This window comes from Taudactylus pleione, unplaced genomic scaffold (assembly GCF_031769625.1).
Source record: "Taudactylus pleione unplaced genomic scaffold, aTauple2 ptg000225l, whole genome shotgun sequence".
Classification (NCBI taxonomy): Eukaryota; Metazoa; Chordata; class Amphibia; order Anura; family Myobatrachidae; genus Taudactylus; species Taudactylus pleione.
In genome coordinates, this window is record NW_028284627.1 from 5,458,751 (window position 1) to 5,475,245 (window position 16,495).

Genomic DNA, 16,495 nt, shown 5'->3' on the forward strand with positions numbered 1-16,495 from the left:
TGACCAAGGTATTCGTAAGAGGATCTCAAATAGCAGTGATGTAAGTCCTCTTACGCCATGGTCTGGACACATTGGTCAGCAGCTTCCCTGCCTTATTCCCCCATCTATAACATTTGTACATCTTTCTTGGCTTGCGACAATAGATGTGTTTCCAATAACTGCTTTGCCTGCACCTATGTCTCCGGAACACTGTGGTAGGGTTGTTCATACAATTTTGCAAAGCGGAAGTTAAAGCTAAGGACAAAGATTTCTAAGTAGCAGGAGAGCAGGCCTAACCAATTTGGTGCCCTAGGCAAGATTTTCTCTGGTGCCCCCAGCAGAAAATCCCAGGTTCTCCCCTTGCAGCACCCCTCTCAGCACACTGTTGTAACTAAAGATAAAAGTGACAGGTTTAGGGTAAAGTTCCTTATACCCCCACTGTAAGACGGTATAAGGAACTTTACCCTATAGGGCAAATTCTACCCCTACAGCACAGAATATAGTACAGCACCCCTCGCCAAGCACAGCACCCCTCACAGCACAGCACCCATCACCCTCTCTCAGAACACCTCACAGCACCCAGCACATGCACCTTACAGCACAGCACCCCTCTCCCAGCACACACCCCACAGCACAGATTACAGTACAGCACCCATCACCACTCACCCAGTAGAGCACCCCTCACACAGCACAGGTTACAACACCCAACACCCTTCTCTCAGCACAGCAACTCTCTCCCAGTACAACACCCCTCACCCAGCACAGATCACAACACAGTAACCCTCACTCAGCACACCACCCATCACCCCTCCCCAACACCTCTCCCAGCACAGCACCCATTACCCCTTGCCCAGCAATACACCACAACACCCATCACCCTACAGCCACCACAGCACAGTCAGCAACCATCACTCACAGTACAGGCATACCGCCACACCCCACCTGCTGCATATACATTTACAGGGCACCCATGTAGGCTGTTGTAGCACATCTCAGTAGAATGGTAGCTGATGGATTACACCTTGTTGTTACTTCCTACCCCCTTCTATCCTGGTGACATCATCATCACTAGTGCACACACTGGGACCTTTCTTACCAATGTGGATGATGGAGTCCATCTGAGCAGTGTCCTATCCCCCTGGGCCCCACTCCCAATATCTCTCCCCCTCCCCCCCAAAGCAGTATCATAAACACCCTGAGTCCCCACTCCCCATGTGTTTCTGCCTTCTACCCTCCCCCAAAAGCAGTGTTCTCAGCCCTGAGCTCCCACACACCCTTGTCTCTGCCTCCCCCCATAATAAGTCATCAGCCCCCACATATATCTGCCTCCCCCTCCCCCCCATAGCAGTATCATCAGCTCCCTGAGCCCCTACTCCCCATGTCTTTGTCTCACCCTCCCAAAGCAGTGCCATCAGCCCCCACTCTTCAAATGTACATATCCAGGGGCAGATTGGGCCGCCGGGATGCTGGGCCGTTTCCCGCTGGGTCGGTCCCTTTATATGCCTTAGGGGCCGGCGGCCGCCTGGCACGCTTTCATCACCTCTATGATCTGTCGGGCCGGGCCGGCCCCAGCTTCCGCGATCGGAGCTATTCAGCTCCGATCAGTCAGTGTTGCACCTAACTCACACTAAGAAAATGGCTGGCACTCGGCAGCGCTGCGGCTGTCAGTCCCATGTGATCCGCCCCCTCCCTGGCCCATCTCCTGTAGTGAACATTCTTCAGTGACTGGGAGAGACTTCATGATGGAAGTCTCTCCCATCCTGGCCCACAGTGCCCTGCGCCTCCGAGCAAGACCATGGTGCTCGGCAGCGTGACAGCTCCTCCTATCTCCAGAACTGCTGGGATCCGGAGCGCGACATCACTTGCCTGGAAGAAGAGCCATCTGCCCTACACAGAGAGGAGGACCACGCAGGCTGCAGAGAGGACTGTGCAGGCTGCAGACAGACCGGTAACATATCGGTTCAGGGGGGGGGGGGGGTGGCAAGAGGCTGGTAATACAGAGGGGAGCAGAAGGCTGGAAATACAGAGGGGAGGCAGGAGGCTGGAAATACAGAGAGGAGCAAGAGGCTTGAAAAATGGGGCAGGGGCAGGAAAGACAGTGTGCAGTAGGGGAGGGTCTTGAAATTGCAGAGGGGAGCAGGAAGCTTGAAAAACAGGTGGTGGAGGCAGGATTGACAGGGGGGCAAGAGGCTTGAAATACAGGGGAAGCAGGAGGCTGGAAATACAGAGGGGAGACAGGAGGCTTGAAAAACGGGGCAGGAAAGACAGTGTGCTGGAGGCTTGAAAAACAGGTGGTGGAGGCAGGATTGACAGAGGGGGCACGAGACTGGAAATACAGGAGAGGCAGGAGGTTGGAAATACAGAGGGGAGGCAGGAGGCAGGAAATACAGGGGGAGGCAGGAGGCTGGAAATACAGAGGGGAGGCAGGATGATGGAAATACAGAGGGGAGGCAGGAGGCTGGAAATACAGAGGGGAGGCTGGCAATACAGAGAGATACAGGGGGAGGCAGAAGGCTGGAAATACAGAGGGGAGGCTGGAAATACAGAGAGGAGGCTGGAAATACAGAGGGGAGACAGGAGGCTGGAAATACAGGGGGGAGGCAGGAGGATGGAAATACAGAGGGGAGGCAGGAGGCTTCCAAGACAGGTGGCAGGGGAAGGAAAGACAGTGGGGGCTGGTCTTGAAATTACAGAGGGGAGCAGGAGGCTTGAAAGAAAGGTACAGTAGAGGAGGAAAGAAATACAGTGGGACAGGAAGCTCAAGTGACATGGGGCAGGAGGTGACACAGGGAGCAGGAGGCTGGAATGATATGGAGTAGGAGGCTGGAAGGTCACAGTGAGCTGGAGGCAAAATGGAGGAGGCTGGGGGGTCATGGGGCAGAACATGATACAGAGAGCAGGAGGTTGGAGATGACACAAGAAGCTGGAAGGGACATGGGGCAGGAGGTTGGAGATGACACAGGGAGCTGGAGGCGACATGGGGCAGGAGGTTGGGGAGACACAGAAGGTTGGTGGGAACTTGGAGCAAGATGTAGCACAGGGAGCAGGAGGCTGGAGGCGACACGGGACATATAGCTTGAAAGACAAATGGATGATTGGACATGGAGCAGGAGGCTGGAGTGACACAGGTAGGAGGCTGGAGGGGACATGAGGCACAAGTTTGGTTGAACCTCTGTTGTATGATAATGACATTGGTTATATCCCTACACAAACAGGCATCTTCCGGTAAATGGGATTTCCTACATGAATAGTGAATACCGCCTGGCAAAGGAGGATCAATTTCTTCAGAGGTTCCCCATCGCAGAGAAACCACCACATAGGTAAGGTGTATTTTTATTTAGTACACACATACACACATACACACTGTGTCTGTGCCAAATACATAGTATATGTGTAATATTTTCTTTCTCTTATACCCCCCAAGGATCCTACTACCCCACTGGTAATCTTTCCTCCCTTACTTATCTCCCTGTCACTTCACCCCACTTTCATTCACGTCTCCTTAACTTCCCTCCCTGCCCACTTCCTACAGGGTCCCCTCCTAGCACAGGAGCATGCATGATCCCTACACTCTATTCATCTCGGTCTTCCAAAGTATTCTCATCTCCACGCTATTGCAACCCTGATAATCTCATTCATATCTCTCCTATCAACTCTGTCACTCTATCCTGTGCCCTCTGGAATGCCAGATCAGTCTGTAACAAACTGGCCCCCACTCATGACCTTTTCATCTCCAACTCCCTGAATCTCCTGGCCATTACTGAAACCTGGATTTTACCCTCTGACACCACTTCTCCTGCAGCTCTCTCTTATGGGGGCCTCACCTTCTCCCACACCCCCAGGCCTGGGGGTCGCCATGGTGGTGGTGTTGGGGTCCTTCTATCCCCTGGTTACTCATACCAACATATACCATCAGAACCATCCCTTACATTCTCCACATTTGAAGTTCATGCTATACGCCTCTTCCAACCAGTACACCTCAGAGTAGCTGTCATCTACCGTCCACCTGGCCCTCCCTCCACGTTCCTTGACAACTTTGCTTCCTGGCTCACTCACTTTCTCTCCTCAGACCTTCCCTCTATTATCCCCCCCAGCCAGTCCAGTCAGTGTCCCCCCATCATTTAACCCAGTGAACCCCCTTGTCCAGCCTAGTGTTCCCTCCCAGCACCGTCTTACTGCCCCATTCCCATCCAGCCCAATGCCTCCCTATATATAACCCACTGCCTCTCCGTCTCCCACTATTTCTCCCTGTCACCTATGTCTCCTGTCACCCTCTCTCCCTGTCACCCACTGCCTCTCCCTATCGTCCTCTACGTTACCCACTACCTCCCCATGGCGTCACCCACTGCCTCCCTTTGTCATCCATTCCCAGGCATAACCCATTGCCTCTCCAACGAGGGCATAGCTCGTGGATACGACACTACCTTTGAGGCCATGCCCCTTGATGCAAAGTCACTCCCATTTTTCCATGAGCATGCACACAAAGCATTTGTACTGTGTGGCATAATTTGTAAATGGGAGGGGATAACTACTGTGGGCATATGTATGAAGCTTTACAACTGTGGGCATAATGTGTATGGAGCATTACAACTGTGGGCATAATGTGTAAGAGGCATTACTACTATGGACATAATGTGTAAGGGGCATTACAACTGTGAGCATAATGTGTAAGAGGCACTACTACTGTGTGGTCATAATGTGTAAGAGGCACTACTACTGTGTGGTCATAATGTGTAAGAGGCACTACTACTGTGTGGTCATAATGTGTAAGAGGCACTACTACTGTGTGATCATAATGTGCAAGAGGCACTACTACTGTGTGGTCATAATGTGTAAGAGGCACTACTACTGTGTGATCATAATGTGTAAGAGGCACTACTACTGTGTGATCATTGGCCCTCATTCAGAGCCACTCGCTATTTGCGGTCGTTCGTTCTAAAACTAGGGGTGGCTATTCAAATGAACCGTTCGCTGTTTGCAGTCTGTTCACGCCTCTATGTCTGAACGAGCGAACAAAACTTGCGTTTGTTTTTTGGAAAAATACGCCCCCTGGCCGCTCGCATCCTACGTCATGTCCGCTATTTATTAGATTAATCGAGTACATCGACAAGGGTATGAACTGCTCGCTATTCTTGGGGTTGGTGTTTGCTACCACAATTTTGCGAGCAGTTCTGACTATAAAATAACCCAGAGACGTGGTCCATGATGCTGCTGTTTTAAATATGCACACCCATAAAACGCCCGTTTTGACCTTTAAGCACGCCTGCGTTCTGATTTCCACTCCCCATTTTCAAGCACCTTCCCCTGTTACCACCCACATACGCCTCTTTCTGTCACTCAAAATAGCAGGCATTCGCTATTTTGCGAGCACATGAATTTCGGCCGCACTGACTGGTTAGCGCATGCGTATAACGATCCGTACGCATGCGCAGTTGGGCTAACATCGCTCGGAATGAACGAGCGGCCGCTTACGAGCGGCTCTGAATCAGGCCCATAATGTGTAAGTGGCAATACTATTGCTGTGTATCGTAACTAGGGGTGTGCACCGGCCACTTTTCGTGTTTTGTGTTTTGGTTTTGGATCTGGATCTTTCTTCGTGTTTTGGATCTGGATTGGTTTTGCCAAAACCACCCTTCCGTGTTTTGGGTTCTGGGTTTTATGTTTTGGATCTGTATTTTTTTTTTAAAAAGCATAAAAACAGCTAAAATCACAGAATTTGTAGGTTTTTCTGCTCCTATGCTATTATTAACCTCAATAACCTTAATTTCCACTCATTTCCAGTCTATTCTGAACACCTCACACCTCACAATAGTGTTTTTATGTCCAAAAGGTTGCACCGAGGTAGCTGGATGACTATGCTAAGCGACACGAGTGGGCGGCACAAACACGTGACCCATCTAGGCGTGATACTGCAGTGGCAGACAGGATGGCAGTTTGAAAAACTAGGCCCCAAACTGTACATAATGCAAAGAAAAAAAAGAGGTGCAAGATGGAATTGTCCTTGGGCCCTCCCACCCACCCTTATGTTGTATAAACAGGACATGCACACTTTAACAAACCAATCATTTCAGCGCCAGGGTCTGCCACACAACTGTGGCTGAAATGATTGGTTCGTTTGGGCCCCCACAAAACAAGCTGGCAATTAATCTGTCCCTGCACAAACTGGCTCTACGGAGGCAAGATGTCATCCTCATCCTCCTCATCCACCAATTCCTCACCCTCTTCAGTGTGTACATCCTCATCCTCACAAAGTATTAACTCGTCCCCACTTGAATCCACCACCACAGGTCCCTCTGTACGTTCTGGAGGCTGGTCTCCCTGGAAGAGCTGATAATTAATTTTGATGAACATCATCTTCTCCACATTCTGTGGAAGCAACCTCCTACGCCTTTCACTGACAAGGTTCCCGGCTGCACTAAACACTCTTTCGGAGTACACACTGGAGGGGGGGCAACTCAGGTAAAATAGAGCCAGTTTGTACAGGGGCCTCCAAATTGCCTCTTTTTCCTGCCAGTACAGGTATGGACTGTCTGACATGCCTACTTGGATGCTGTCACCGATGTAATCCTCCACCATTCTGTCAATGGTGACAGTATCATATGCAGTGACAGTAGACATGTCAGAAATTGTTGCCAGGTCCTTCAGTCCGGACCAGATGTCCAAACTTGGTCCTGCCTGCCCTGCATCACCGCCAGCGGGTTGCTTAGGATACCTAAGTTTTTTCCTGGCAGCCCCAGTTGCGGGAGAAAATGAAGAAGGAGCTGTTGACGTGTCACGTTCCGCTTCAGCTGACAGTGTGTTCACCAGCAGGTCTTTGCACCTCTGCAGGCTTGTGTCGGCCGGAAAGAGAGACACCACATAGGCTTTAAACCTAGGATCGAGCACGGTGGCCAAAATGTAGTGGTCTGATTTCAACAGATTGACCACCCTGGAATCCTGGCAAAGCGAATGAAGGGCTTCATCCACAAGTCCCACATGCCGAGCGGAATCGCTCCATCTTAGCTCCTCCTTCACTTTCTCCAGCTGCTTCTGCAAAAGCCTGATGAGGGGAATGACCTGACTCAAGCTGGCAGTGTCTGAACTGACTTCACGTGTGGCAAGTTCGAAGGGCTGGAGAACCTTGCACAACACGGAAATCATTCTCCACTGCGCTTGAGTCAGGTGCATACCCCCTCCTTTGCCTATGTCATAGGTGGATGTATAGGCTTGAATGGCCTTTTGCTGCTCCTCCATCCTCTGAAGCATATAGAGGGTTGAGCTCCACCGCGTCACAATCTCTTGCTTCAGGTGATGGTGGGGCAGGTTCAAGAGTGTTTGCTGGCGCTCCAGTCTTCGGCACGCAGTCGCTGAATGGCGAAAGTGGCCAGAAATTTTTCGGGCCACCCAAAGCGTCTCCTGCACGCCCCTGTCGCTTTTCAGAAAATTCTGCACCACCAAGTTTATTGTGTGAGCAAAACATGGGACGTGCTGGAATTTGCCCAGATGTAATGCCCGCACAATATTGGTGGCGTTGTCAGATATCACAAATCCCCAGGAGAGTCTAAGTGGGGTAAGCCACTGGGCGATGATTTCCCTCAGTTTCTCTAAGAGGTTGTCGGCGGTGTGCCTCTTACTGAAACCGGTGATACACAGCGTAGCCTGCCTTGGAACGAGCTGGCGTTTCTGAGATGCTGCTACTGGTGACGCTGCTGCTGTTGCTGCGTAAGGTGATACATCTACCCAGTGGGCTGTCACAGTCATATAGTCCTTAGTCTGCCCTGTTCCACTTGTCCACATGTCCGTGGTTAAGTGGACATTGGGTACAACGGCATTTTTCAGGACACTGAGGACACTTTTTCTGACGTTTCTGTACAGTCTCGGTATCGCCTGCCTAGTGAAGTGGAATCTAGACGGGATTTGGAACCGGGGACACACTACCTCCAGCAATTGTCTAAATCCCACCGCACTAATGGTGGATACCGGACGCACGTCTAACACCAACATAGCAGTCAAGGCCTCAGTTATACGTTTTGCTTCAGGATGACTGCTGTCGTACTTCATCCTCCTCGCTAAGGACTGTTGGAGGGTCAATTGTTTAGTAAAAGTAGTGGTGTTCCTACTTCCTCTCTGGGATGATGAACGACTCCCAGCAGCAGCAACAGCAGCAGCGGCAGCAGGAGGAGTAGCAATGCAGGATCCTCCGGAGGAATCCGGGATAGGAGAGTCAGTCATGCCAGTGACATGGCCTGCAGGACTACTTCCAATCCTGACTAAGGAGGAAATTGACGAGGAGTGAGTTGACGGTGTGGTTTGCAGGCGCTTGGATACAACAGGACAACGGGATTTAGGTGTCCCTGGCCTGCTTACGGTCTTAGCCAAAGTTTCTGAACTTGACAGTAACTTATTATGAACGCGCTGCAGGTGCCGTATAAGGGAGGATGTTCCTAGGTGGTTAACGTCCCTACCCCTACTTATTCCACCTTTACATAAGGTACATATGGCAAGACAGTTGTTGTCCGGATTTGGATAGAAATATTGCCAGACCAAAGAGGTGGAATGTTTGGTCTTCTGCCCAGGCATGACCGTGATGGGCTTTTTCATCCCACGAACAACAACTGTCTCTCCCGGAGCCTGATTTAAACAAACCACATCACCATCAGAATCCTCCTCGCCAACTTCCTCCTCAGCGCCAGCTACACCAGTATCCTCATCCTGTTGTACTTCAACAGTGACATCTTCAATTTGCATATCAGCAAGTGGACTGTGGGTGCTCCTTTCAGCACTTGCAGGGGGCGTGCAAATGGTGGAAAGAGCCACCTCTTCCCGTCCAGTGCTGGGAAGGTCAGGCATCGCAACCACCACCACACTTGGACTCTCCTTGGGGATTTGTGATTTCTTCTTAGAAAGCACAGTTCTTTGCTGTGCTTTTGCCAGCTTAACTCTTTTGATTTTTTTAGTGGGAGGAGGGCTTCCATCGTCATGTGAAGCTGAACCACTAGTCATGAACATACTAGGGATCGACCTTAGCCGTTCCTTGCCACTCCGTGTCGTAAATGGCATATTGGCAAGTTTACGTTTATCTTCAGCTGATTTAAATGTTTTTTTCAAGGTCATTTTCCTGAACTTTGTCATTTGGGATTGTATGTGCCCTCTATTATGACATTGGGCATCGGCCTTGGCAGACGACGTTGATGGCATGTTATCGTCTATGTCATGACTAGTGGCAGCAGCTTCAGCACTAGGAGGAAGTGGTTCTTGATCTTTCTCTATTTTATTTTTATCGGAGAAAGTTTGGTCCTCCATTTATGTTATATCGATTTGATATATACGTGCGGCTAAACACAGAAAATATTTCTTTATTTTTGCTGGAGAGTAGTGCACTTTGTGGGTTACACCAGCCTTTAAGAAATGAGCCAGCCGGCTCTTTACTTATGGGACACAGGCGCACGCTTGGCGCTGCTCCTTTGTTGATGCGCGTGCGGCTACTGAGCACACAATTCACAAACACAGAAAATATATATTTTTTTGGTTTGGACTGGAGTGTACTTTGGGGGTTACAGCACCCTTTAACGGTCAAGCCAGCCGGCCCTTTACTTATGACACAGGCGCACGCTTGGCACTACTTTGTGGATGCACGTGCGGCTACTGCGCACACAATTCACAAACACAGAAAATATATATTTTTTTGGTTTGGACTGGAGTGTACTTTGGGGGTTACAGCACCCTTTAATGGTCAAGCCAGCCGGCCTTTTACTTATGACACAGGCGCACGCTTGGCACTACTTTGTTGATGCACGTGCGGCTACTGCGCACACAATTCACAAACACAGAAAATATATATTTTTTGGGTTTGGACTGGAGTGTACTTTGGGGGTTACAGCACCCTTTAACGGTCAAGCCAGCCGGCCCTTTACTTATGACACAGGCGCACGCTTGGCACTACTTTGTTGATGCACGTGCGGCTACTGCGCACACAATTCACAAACACAGAAAATAATTTTTTTTTTTCTGTTTGGACTGGAGTGTACTTTGGGGGTTACAGCTCCCTTTAACGGTCAAGCCAGCCGGCCCTTTACTTATGACACAGGCGCACGCTTGGCACTACTTTGTTGATGCACGTGCGGCTACTGCGCACACAATTCACAAACACAGAAAATAAATTTTTTTTTGGTTTGGACTGGAGTGTACTTTGGGGGTTACAGCACCCTTTAACGGTCAAGCCAGCCGGCCCTTTACTTATGACACAGGCGCACGCTTGGCACTACTTTGTTGATGCACGTGCGGCTACTGCGCACACAATTCACAAACACAGAAAATAATTTTTTTTTGGTTTGGACTGGAGTGTACTTTGGGGGTTACAGCACCCTTTAACGGTCAAGCCAGCCGGCCCTTTACTTATGACACAGGCGCACGCTTGGCACTACTTTGTTGATGCACGTGCGGCTACTGCGCACACAATTCACAAACACAGAAAATATATTATTTTTTTAAGCACTTGGGGGAGCACCCCTGATGGACAGAGCACCCCCTGGACAACACTACAGCACCCCTTTAAGACTGGGACACTGCACAGGACTTTGGAGTGGACACAGCCCCTATGGAGAACTGACTGCACAACACAGTCCAGCCAGCCCCTATGGACTTTGAAGTAGTGGACACAGCCCCTATTAACAACAGCAGCACAGCACAACACAGCCAGCCCCTATGGACTTTGAAGTAGTGGACAACAGCAGCACTACACTACACTACACTACACAGCCCAGCCAGCCCTAACTCCCACCCTCCCTCTTCACTGTCCACAGCCGAGTGAGAAAATGGCGCCGACGTGGGTACCTTATATAGGATCCAAAACCCGCGAGAATCGGAAGGCGGGATGATGACGTTTTGCCTCGATTTCAGATCCGAGTCAGGCGTGAAAAGTCGAGCCTGACTCGGATCTGCCTCGGATCGGGGGGGCTCGGGGGGGTTCGGATTTCAGAAATCCGAACCCGCTCACCCCTAATCGTAACATGTATAAGGGACACTACTATGTCTCGTAATGCGAATTGGGGGAACTATAGTGTGGCCATGACCTTTCCCTACAAGAGCCACACGGATGAGGAACGCACTGTCCCTGTTTAGACTATGGGGGATGGGGGGCACCATTGCTGTTTCTGGCACAGGGCACCAAAATATCTATTTACGGCTCTGGTCTCAGTCCTTGCACATTCAGATGCACGGCTGTGCACCATGCAAGGAGTTTGCAGCGACATTAGTATAAGTTTGCAGATGCGACTGCAATAAAGGACGCACAGATGGACGCTGCAGCATCCCAATCAGAATCAGGCCCGATGATAAAATAAGGTCTGTTTCATTCTTTATTTCTGTCAAATGTAAAGCACTTTGAGGGCCTGATTCAGACCCGCTCGCGAGTGCATTGCGCTTGCAAGCGGGTTGATGGTGGGCCATTGCGCACGCACGGCATGCACACCGCGCGTGCGCGAGCCCCGGAGCGAGTAAGAAATCACTCGCTCCGGGGCTTGCTACAAGACGGGGCGGCTGTCGATGTTGATTGACAGCTCGCCCCGTTTTGTAGGCGGGGAGGGGGGGTTGCTGCACAAACTTTGGTGTCTCGAAGGAACGCCTGCCGTTTGTGGGCGGCCCTACTGACATCACTAGTGATGTCAGTAGTGGACTTCCTGCCTTATTAGAGCAGGAAGTTCACTTGGGCTTGCGGGACCTGAGACCCTACCACAGGGTCTCCTCGCAAGCCCGATGGTCGCAAAAATTGCGACCATTGTCAGGCCGCACGCACACGCTGTGGGTGGTCACCCACAGCTGTGCGAGCGGCCTCGAGGCCAGTAAAAAAAAAATAGGGATGCCCTGATTCAGAGCGAGCGCACGCAAATAGCCTGCGCCTCTGAATCAGGCCTTGTCCTTTAGGAGAAAAGTGCTATATAAATAACATTATTATCATTATTATAGTTCTAGGCTAAGTCAAAGTGTAATTGGTACAGGACTAAGGGCCTGCAGGAAGGATCGCAGTTGCTAATACGCATGCAATCGGCCGATTGTTGCATTCTGTGCATTCATATGCATCGCAGTGCGTGTGCGAGAACCGGCCACTATGATCGGGACTGCAAAAGCAGCGACTATGCAGACGGCCACTGCGATCGGGACTGCGATAGCAGCGACTACGCAGACCTTGATTGACTGGAAATGCCGTTTGTGGGTGGTGATGGAGGGTGGTTGGTGAAACGCAGGCATGACAGTGCATTTCAACGCTGTTACATGGGCGTGCATAATTATCCACTGCAATGCTGTATGCAGCCTGAGGTCTCATAGCATGCAAGGAAGTTAGCAATTTCTGAGTAAGGTCTAACCCTGTGCAAGTGTGCATGAGGTTGCGATGGTACCAATGGTTTCGCAGTGCGAAATGCTTGCTAAACATTACGAATGTGTGCAAGGTAAAGTGGGCGTCCTTATGTAGTATTTACTACTGTATTAGGATGGCGGGACAGTCCCATAATAGCTGAATTTTTTAGCAGGATGTATTTAGATGCTAAAATTTAACACACAAAAAGTGCTACAACTTTATTTTGTACATCTCTCAAGTAAATAACACATAAAATCTATTTTCGATCATAGAGATAGATGAATGAAGGACTTAATTTTGACATAACATCAGGTCATCTTAAACACACACATTCCACAGCACATATCCTAACCCACTGCTCCATGCTCCTTCCTGACTATCTAACCCATCTGTGTCACCCCTGTCTGTCTGCCCCTCCCCTTTAGAATGTAAACTCTCACGAGCAGGGCCCTCATCCCTCATGTGCTTCTCCTCCCCCTACTTATACTATAATTTACTCCCAACTCCCCAATTGGCACCTAACACGGTTGCTGGCGGCCTGCTGCTTGTGTTTTGCAGCTATATGTATAAACCATGTCCTTGTCCTGCAGTGTTTTGTATTACTATTAACTGTTTTTCTTGTGTGCTCATTTAAGTACTGGTTAAGGCGCTGCGGAACCTTTGTGGCGCCATATAAATAAAGTATAATAATAATAGAGCTGCAAGGGTATAGCAATAGCAATGGATTAACATACTATCGCGATTGAACAGTGTGCGTAATCGCAGCTGCGATCACAATAATGATCCATAATGAATCAGGCCCTAAATCATGTATTGCAGATAATGCAATGATTACTCGTAATGTACTGTATCTTGCAACAGGTGAGATGATTACCCTGTAGTCTATCCTAGAATTTTTAGTATATCTTTTAGCGACGAGACGTGCTTTGTAACAGCAATAGTGCCGTCTGTATTTAGCTTTTCACTAAAGGCCTGTTAACAACAGTCCATGTATCATTGTCATCCAATGATGCCATTTCTTCATCTATTGCTGATTTCCATTCCTCCCAGTGATTTCTTGACTTTGTTTCTTGTTTATTCTGTGGTTTACAGAAAGTGACATTTGTGAAATCTTACATAATAATAATAATAATAATAATAATAATAATAATAATAATAATAATATCTCCCAGGGGGTTTTCCTCTATTGTTTCTCACAAAACTCCTGCTATGCTGTCAGTCTCTAACTCAGACATGCTTCCAGCTTGCTTGGATACTGTCAAGAAAGTAAAGGATACAGATTATGGGTAATTACAGACAGAAAACTTGTGGTATCTCTGGAGTTTATAAATTTTCTTTCTGTAATGACCCATAATCTGTATCCTTTACTTTATTGGCAGTATCCAAGCATGATACACTCCACTGACTTGGGATCCAGCTTATGTTTCTGCTCCTTAGGTATGTTTGCATATGCTCTGCACCTAACTCTATGAGATGATTGAATTTTGGGTTTCTTTCAGACCATGCCTCTAGCAGTGTTTTGCCTTTCACACCAACTGCGGGTGTCCTGTTTTTCAGATACACTGTGGTAGACCCTGCTTCTGCCCAAACACACTTTTCTAGGCCTGCGTCACTCAGCATAGTCCGTGCTCTCTCCACAGTTCTGTGGTTGGGATGATCACTGACACCATTCTGCTCTGGCAATTATGCAGTGGTTAGCTATGCTCTAAGCCATATTTCTTTGGCTACATTTTTATTTTCAGATTCGTCCGTCAGATACTATTTCAGGTGGGGAGTCTGCTAGCAGGCATTAGCATGTTTTTGCACATCAATTACGAGCGCAATTACAGCTGTGAATACAGTAGCATACAACTCTAAATAAGGCCCATTGATAAATGTAGCACTTTACATTATTTGCATTGAAAAAATTGAGGCAGCAATTAAGTCTGGTGCCATATAAAACAGTGCTTTTCTAGCAACGTTGCTGAGGTTTTGGCTTTATTAATTATGTCAGATTGAATACACAGAATTAGTTGTGGTTCTACAGTAAAAATGTCCATGCCCCCACTAGTAGGCCACGCCTCCTACAGTACCCAGGCCCAGCCTTGCTCTCTACAGCCCTGTGCGAACCTTATTTGTAATCTGACAATCCTGTGCATCTGCAAACTTTGTTCCTGTCTTGGAAATCCTGTATATCAGAAGACCTTGTTCCTGACCTAGTAATCATGTGCATCTGCAACTTTTCTTCCATTCTTGTATTAATGGCACAGCTTTTCAAAAAGCATCACCACAATATTCAGCAACTTCTGCCTTTTTGCCTTCAGCAAAAAGGCAGAAGTTACAGTAGTTAGGCTATAGTTCTGCTACAGTACACTTCACCAGTGTGTAATCTTCAGATATTCTCTGCTACCCATGTGCAATCATTTGCTCCTGTGAGTCTGATAACTGTGTGCAACTCTATTTCTCGCTACAGCCTAGAGGGCTACCACAATTATTTATTCCTGCATGTCTTCAGTTCAATAAAGATTGTTTAATTTTCACAAACTCTAACTGGTATAAATAATTTTTCTGACACGTTTTCAATGCCTTGCTGCTGAGCACTGTCAAAGAGAGACTATACAACACCTTATAGACAAGCTAACTGAACAACAGCAGACAATATTAGTAAGGAATAAGCCAGTGTTTCCCAACTCCAGTCCTCAGGACCGTCTAACAGTGCATGTTTTCCAGGTATCCTCACAGAATCACAAATTAAATAACTGGTAATACATGTGGATCTTTTAAAATGTGTCAGCCAGTAATGAATACACCTGTACACCAACTTGGAGATCTGGACAAAATGTTAATCATTCAGGTAGAGTTAATTAGCGTATCTCTCAAAGTGCACTTATGCACATTTCTGGTCTATTGAGGTAGGAAAACATTGCAAATTGGATGCAAGCTTTGTTTTCTTGGCCTGACATTCCTTATAGTACAGTATTAGTGTGGAATATCATAGCTAACTGAATATGCCCCTTTGTATCATTGTCCCATAATCCCTTTATCTCCTCCTGTCAATCTTACTGATGTAGTTGAAAGTAGTGATGGAAATGACATCATTAGAGAGAGAGATGACATAATTGGGGTCATGCACGGGGTCTAAAAATATGAGAGAGAACAGCAAAAAAAGTGGTTGACACAATACTGTAAGTTTATTTGTGGCCTGTAAAGGGGGGTAATAATGAACTATAGCATAGACATTTTATGTATTAGGAATAGTTAAATCATGAGTCGTTTTGAGGTTAGTCTGCCTTTAACGAAATAATGCTATTTATTTAACAGAAACAGTTTTCGGCACACTTTGGTATTTACTGAGCAAGCATGTGAAAGGAAAATCAATTGTTTACTAGATGCAAATAATATCCATGAAGCGTTTAGAACAGAAGCAGAGCGGCTAGTAAGCTATTGACTGTTTATTTTTAGATTCCGCAGTGATGGGCCGCGAGGGTGACGAGGAGAGAGATGACAGGGGCACTGTCTGTCTAAAATATCTTTTGTTTTTATTCAATTTCCTGTTTTGGGTAAGTTTTCCCTTGTACTGTACAAATGTATACAGAGAACAGTAGCCAATGTGTTATTTCAATCGAATTAAAAACGCAGTGAGAGAAAACATCTGATTTAACCATCAATGCTACATTCAAGGTTTATTGATAGATTGAGAAAACATAATTGATTTTAATTCAATTTACAGTATGCTTTAAAATAGCAATATATTGAAATCTAATGTTAAATATTGAACGTTGTGAACTGTTTTTTTTTTATATATGCCAACTCTTGATACATTGACTATATTGTTTTTTAGTTTAAGATTCCCTGAGCTGTTTAGCCATATATTTATATCATCAGACTAAGGGCTTATCTTAGTACACCAATGCTTTCGCAGCTACAATCCCGCATGCACTAGCTGAGTGAAAATATTATGCTTAATACTGTATTTGGCTGGAAATGCATTGAGACGCCCACCGGCGTTTTTTTCAGATCCAAGCAAGTGCTTACAAATATGGAACTGCCGTCGCAGATCATTTGCTAATCGGCCATCTCAGTAGCTCGTTGGTCATGGAGAATGGCCGCCTGAACAGAGACGTTAGAACCAGTTTTTCTAAATAGGGGATCATAGCCGCTAGCTACAACGCGGACCAAAAATGCACATTACCTCCCCCCAAA

At 47.6% G+C, this 16,495-nt stretch overlaps 1 protein-coding gene across 1 annotated transcript in view; it reads left to right on the forward strand.

Annotated features, from left to right (window-relative positions):
• Positions 1 to 3,250: 3,250 nt before the first annotated feature.
• Positions 3,251 to 16,495, forward strand: part of LOC148517225 (tetraspanin-11-like) — a 91,930-nt gene continuing 78,685 nt past the window's right edge. Inside the window, exons 1-2 of the mRNA XM_088478993.1 lie at positions 3,251 to 3,299; positions 15,755 to 15,852. Of these exons, the coding sequence (XP_088335119.1) occupies positions 15,766 to 15,852 (87 nt within the window). The 5' untranslated portion in view covers positions 3,251 to 3,299; positions 15,755 to 15,765. The remainder of the gene's footprint in view (positions 3,300 to 15,754; positions 15,853 to 16,495) is intronic.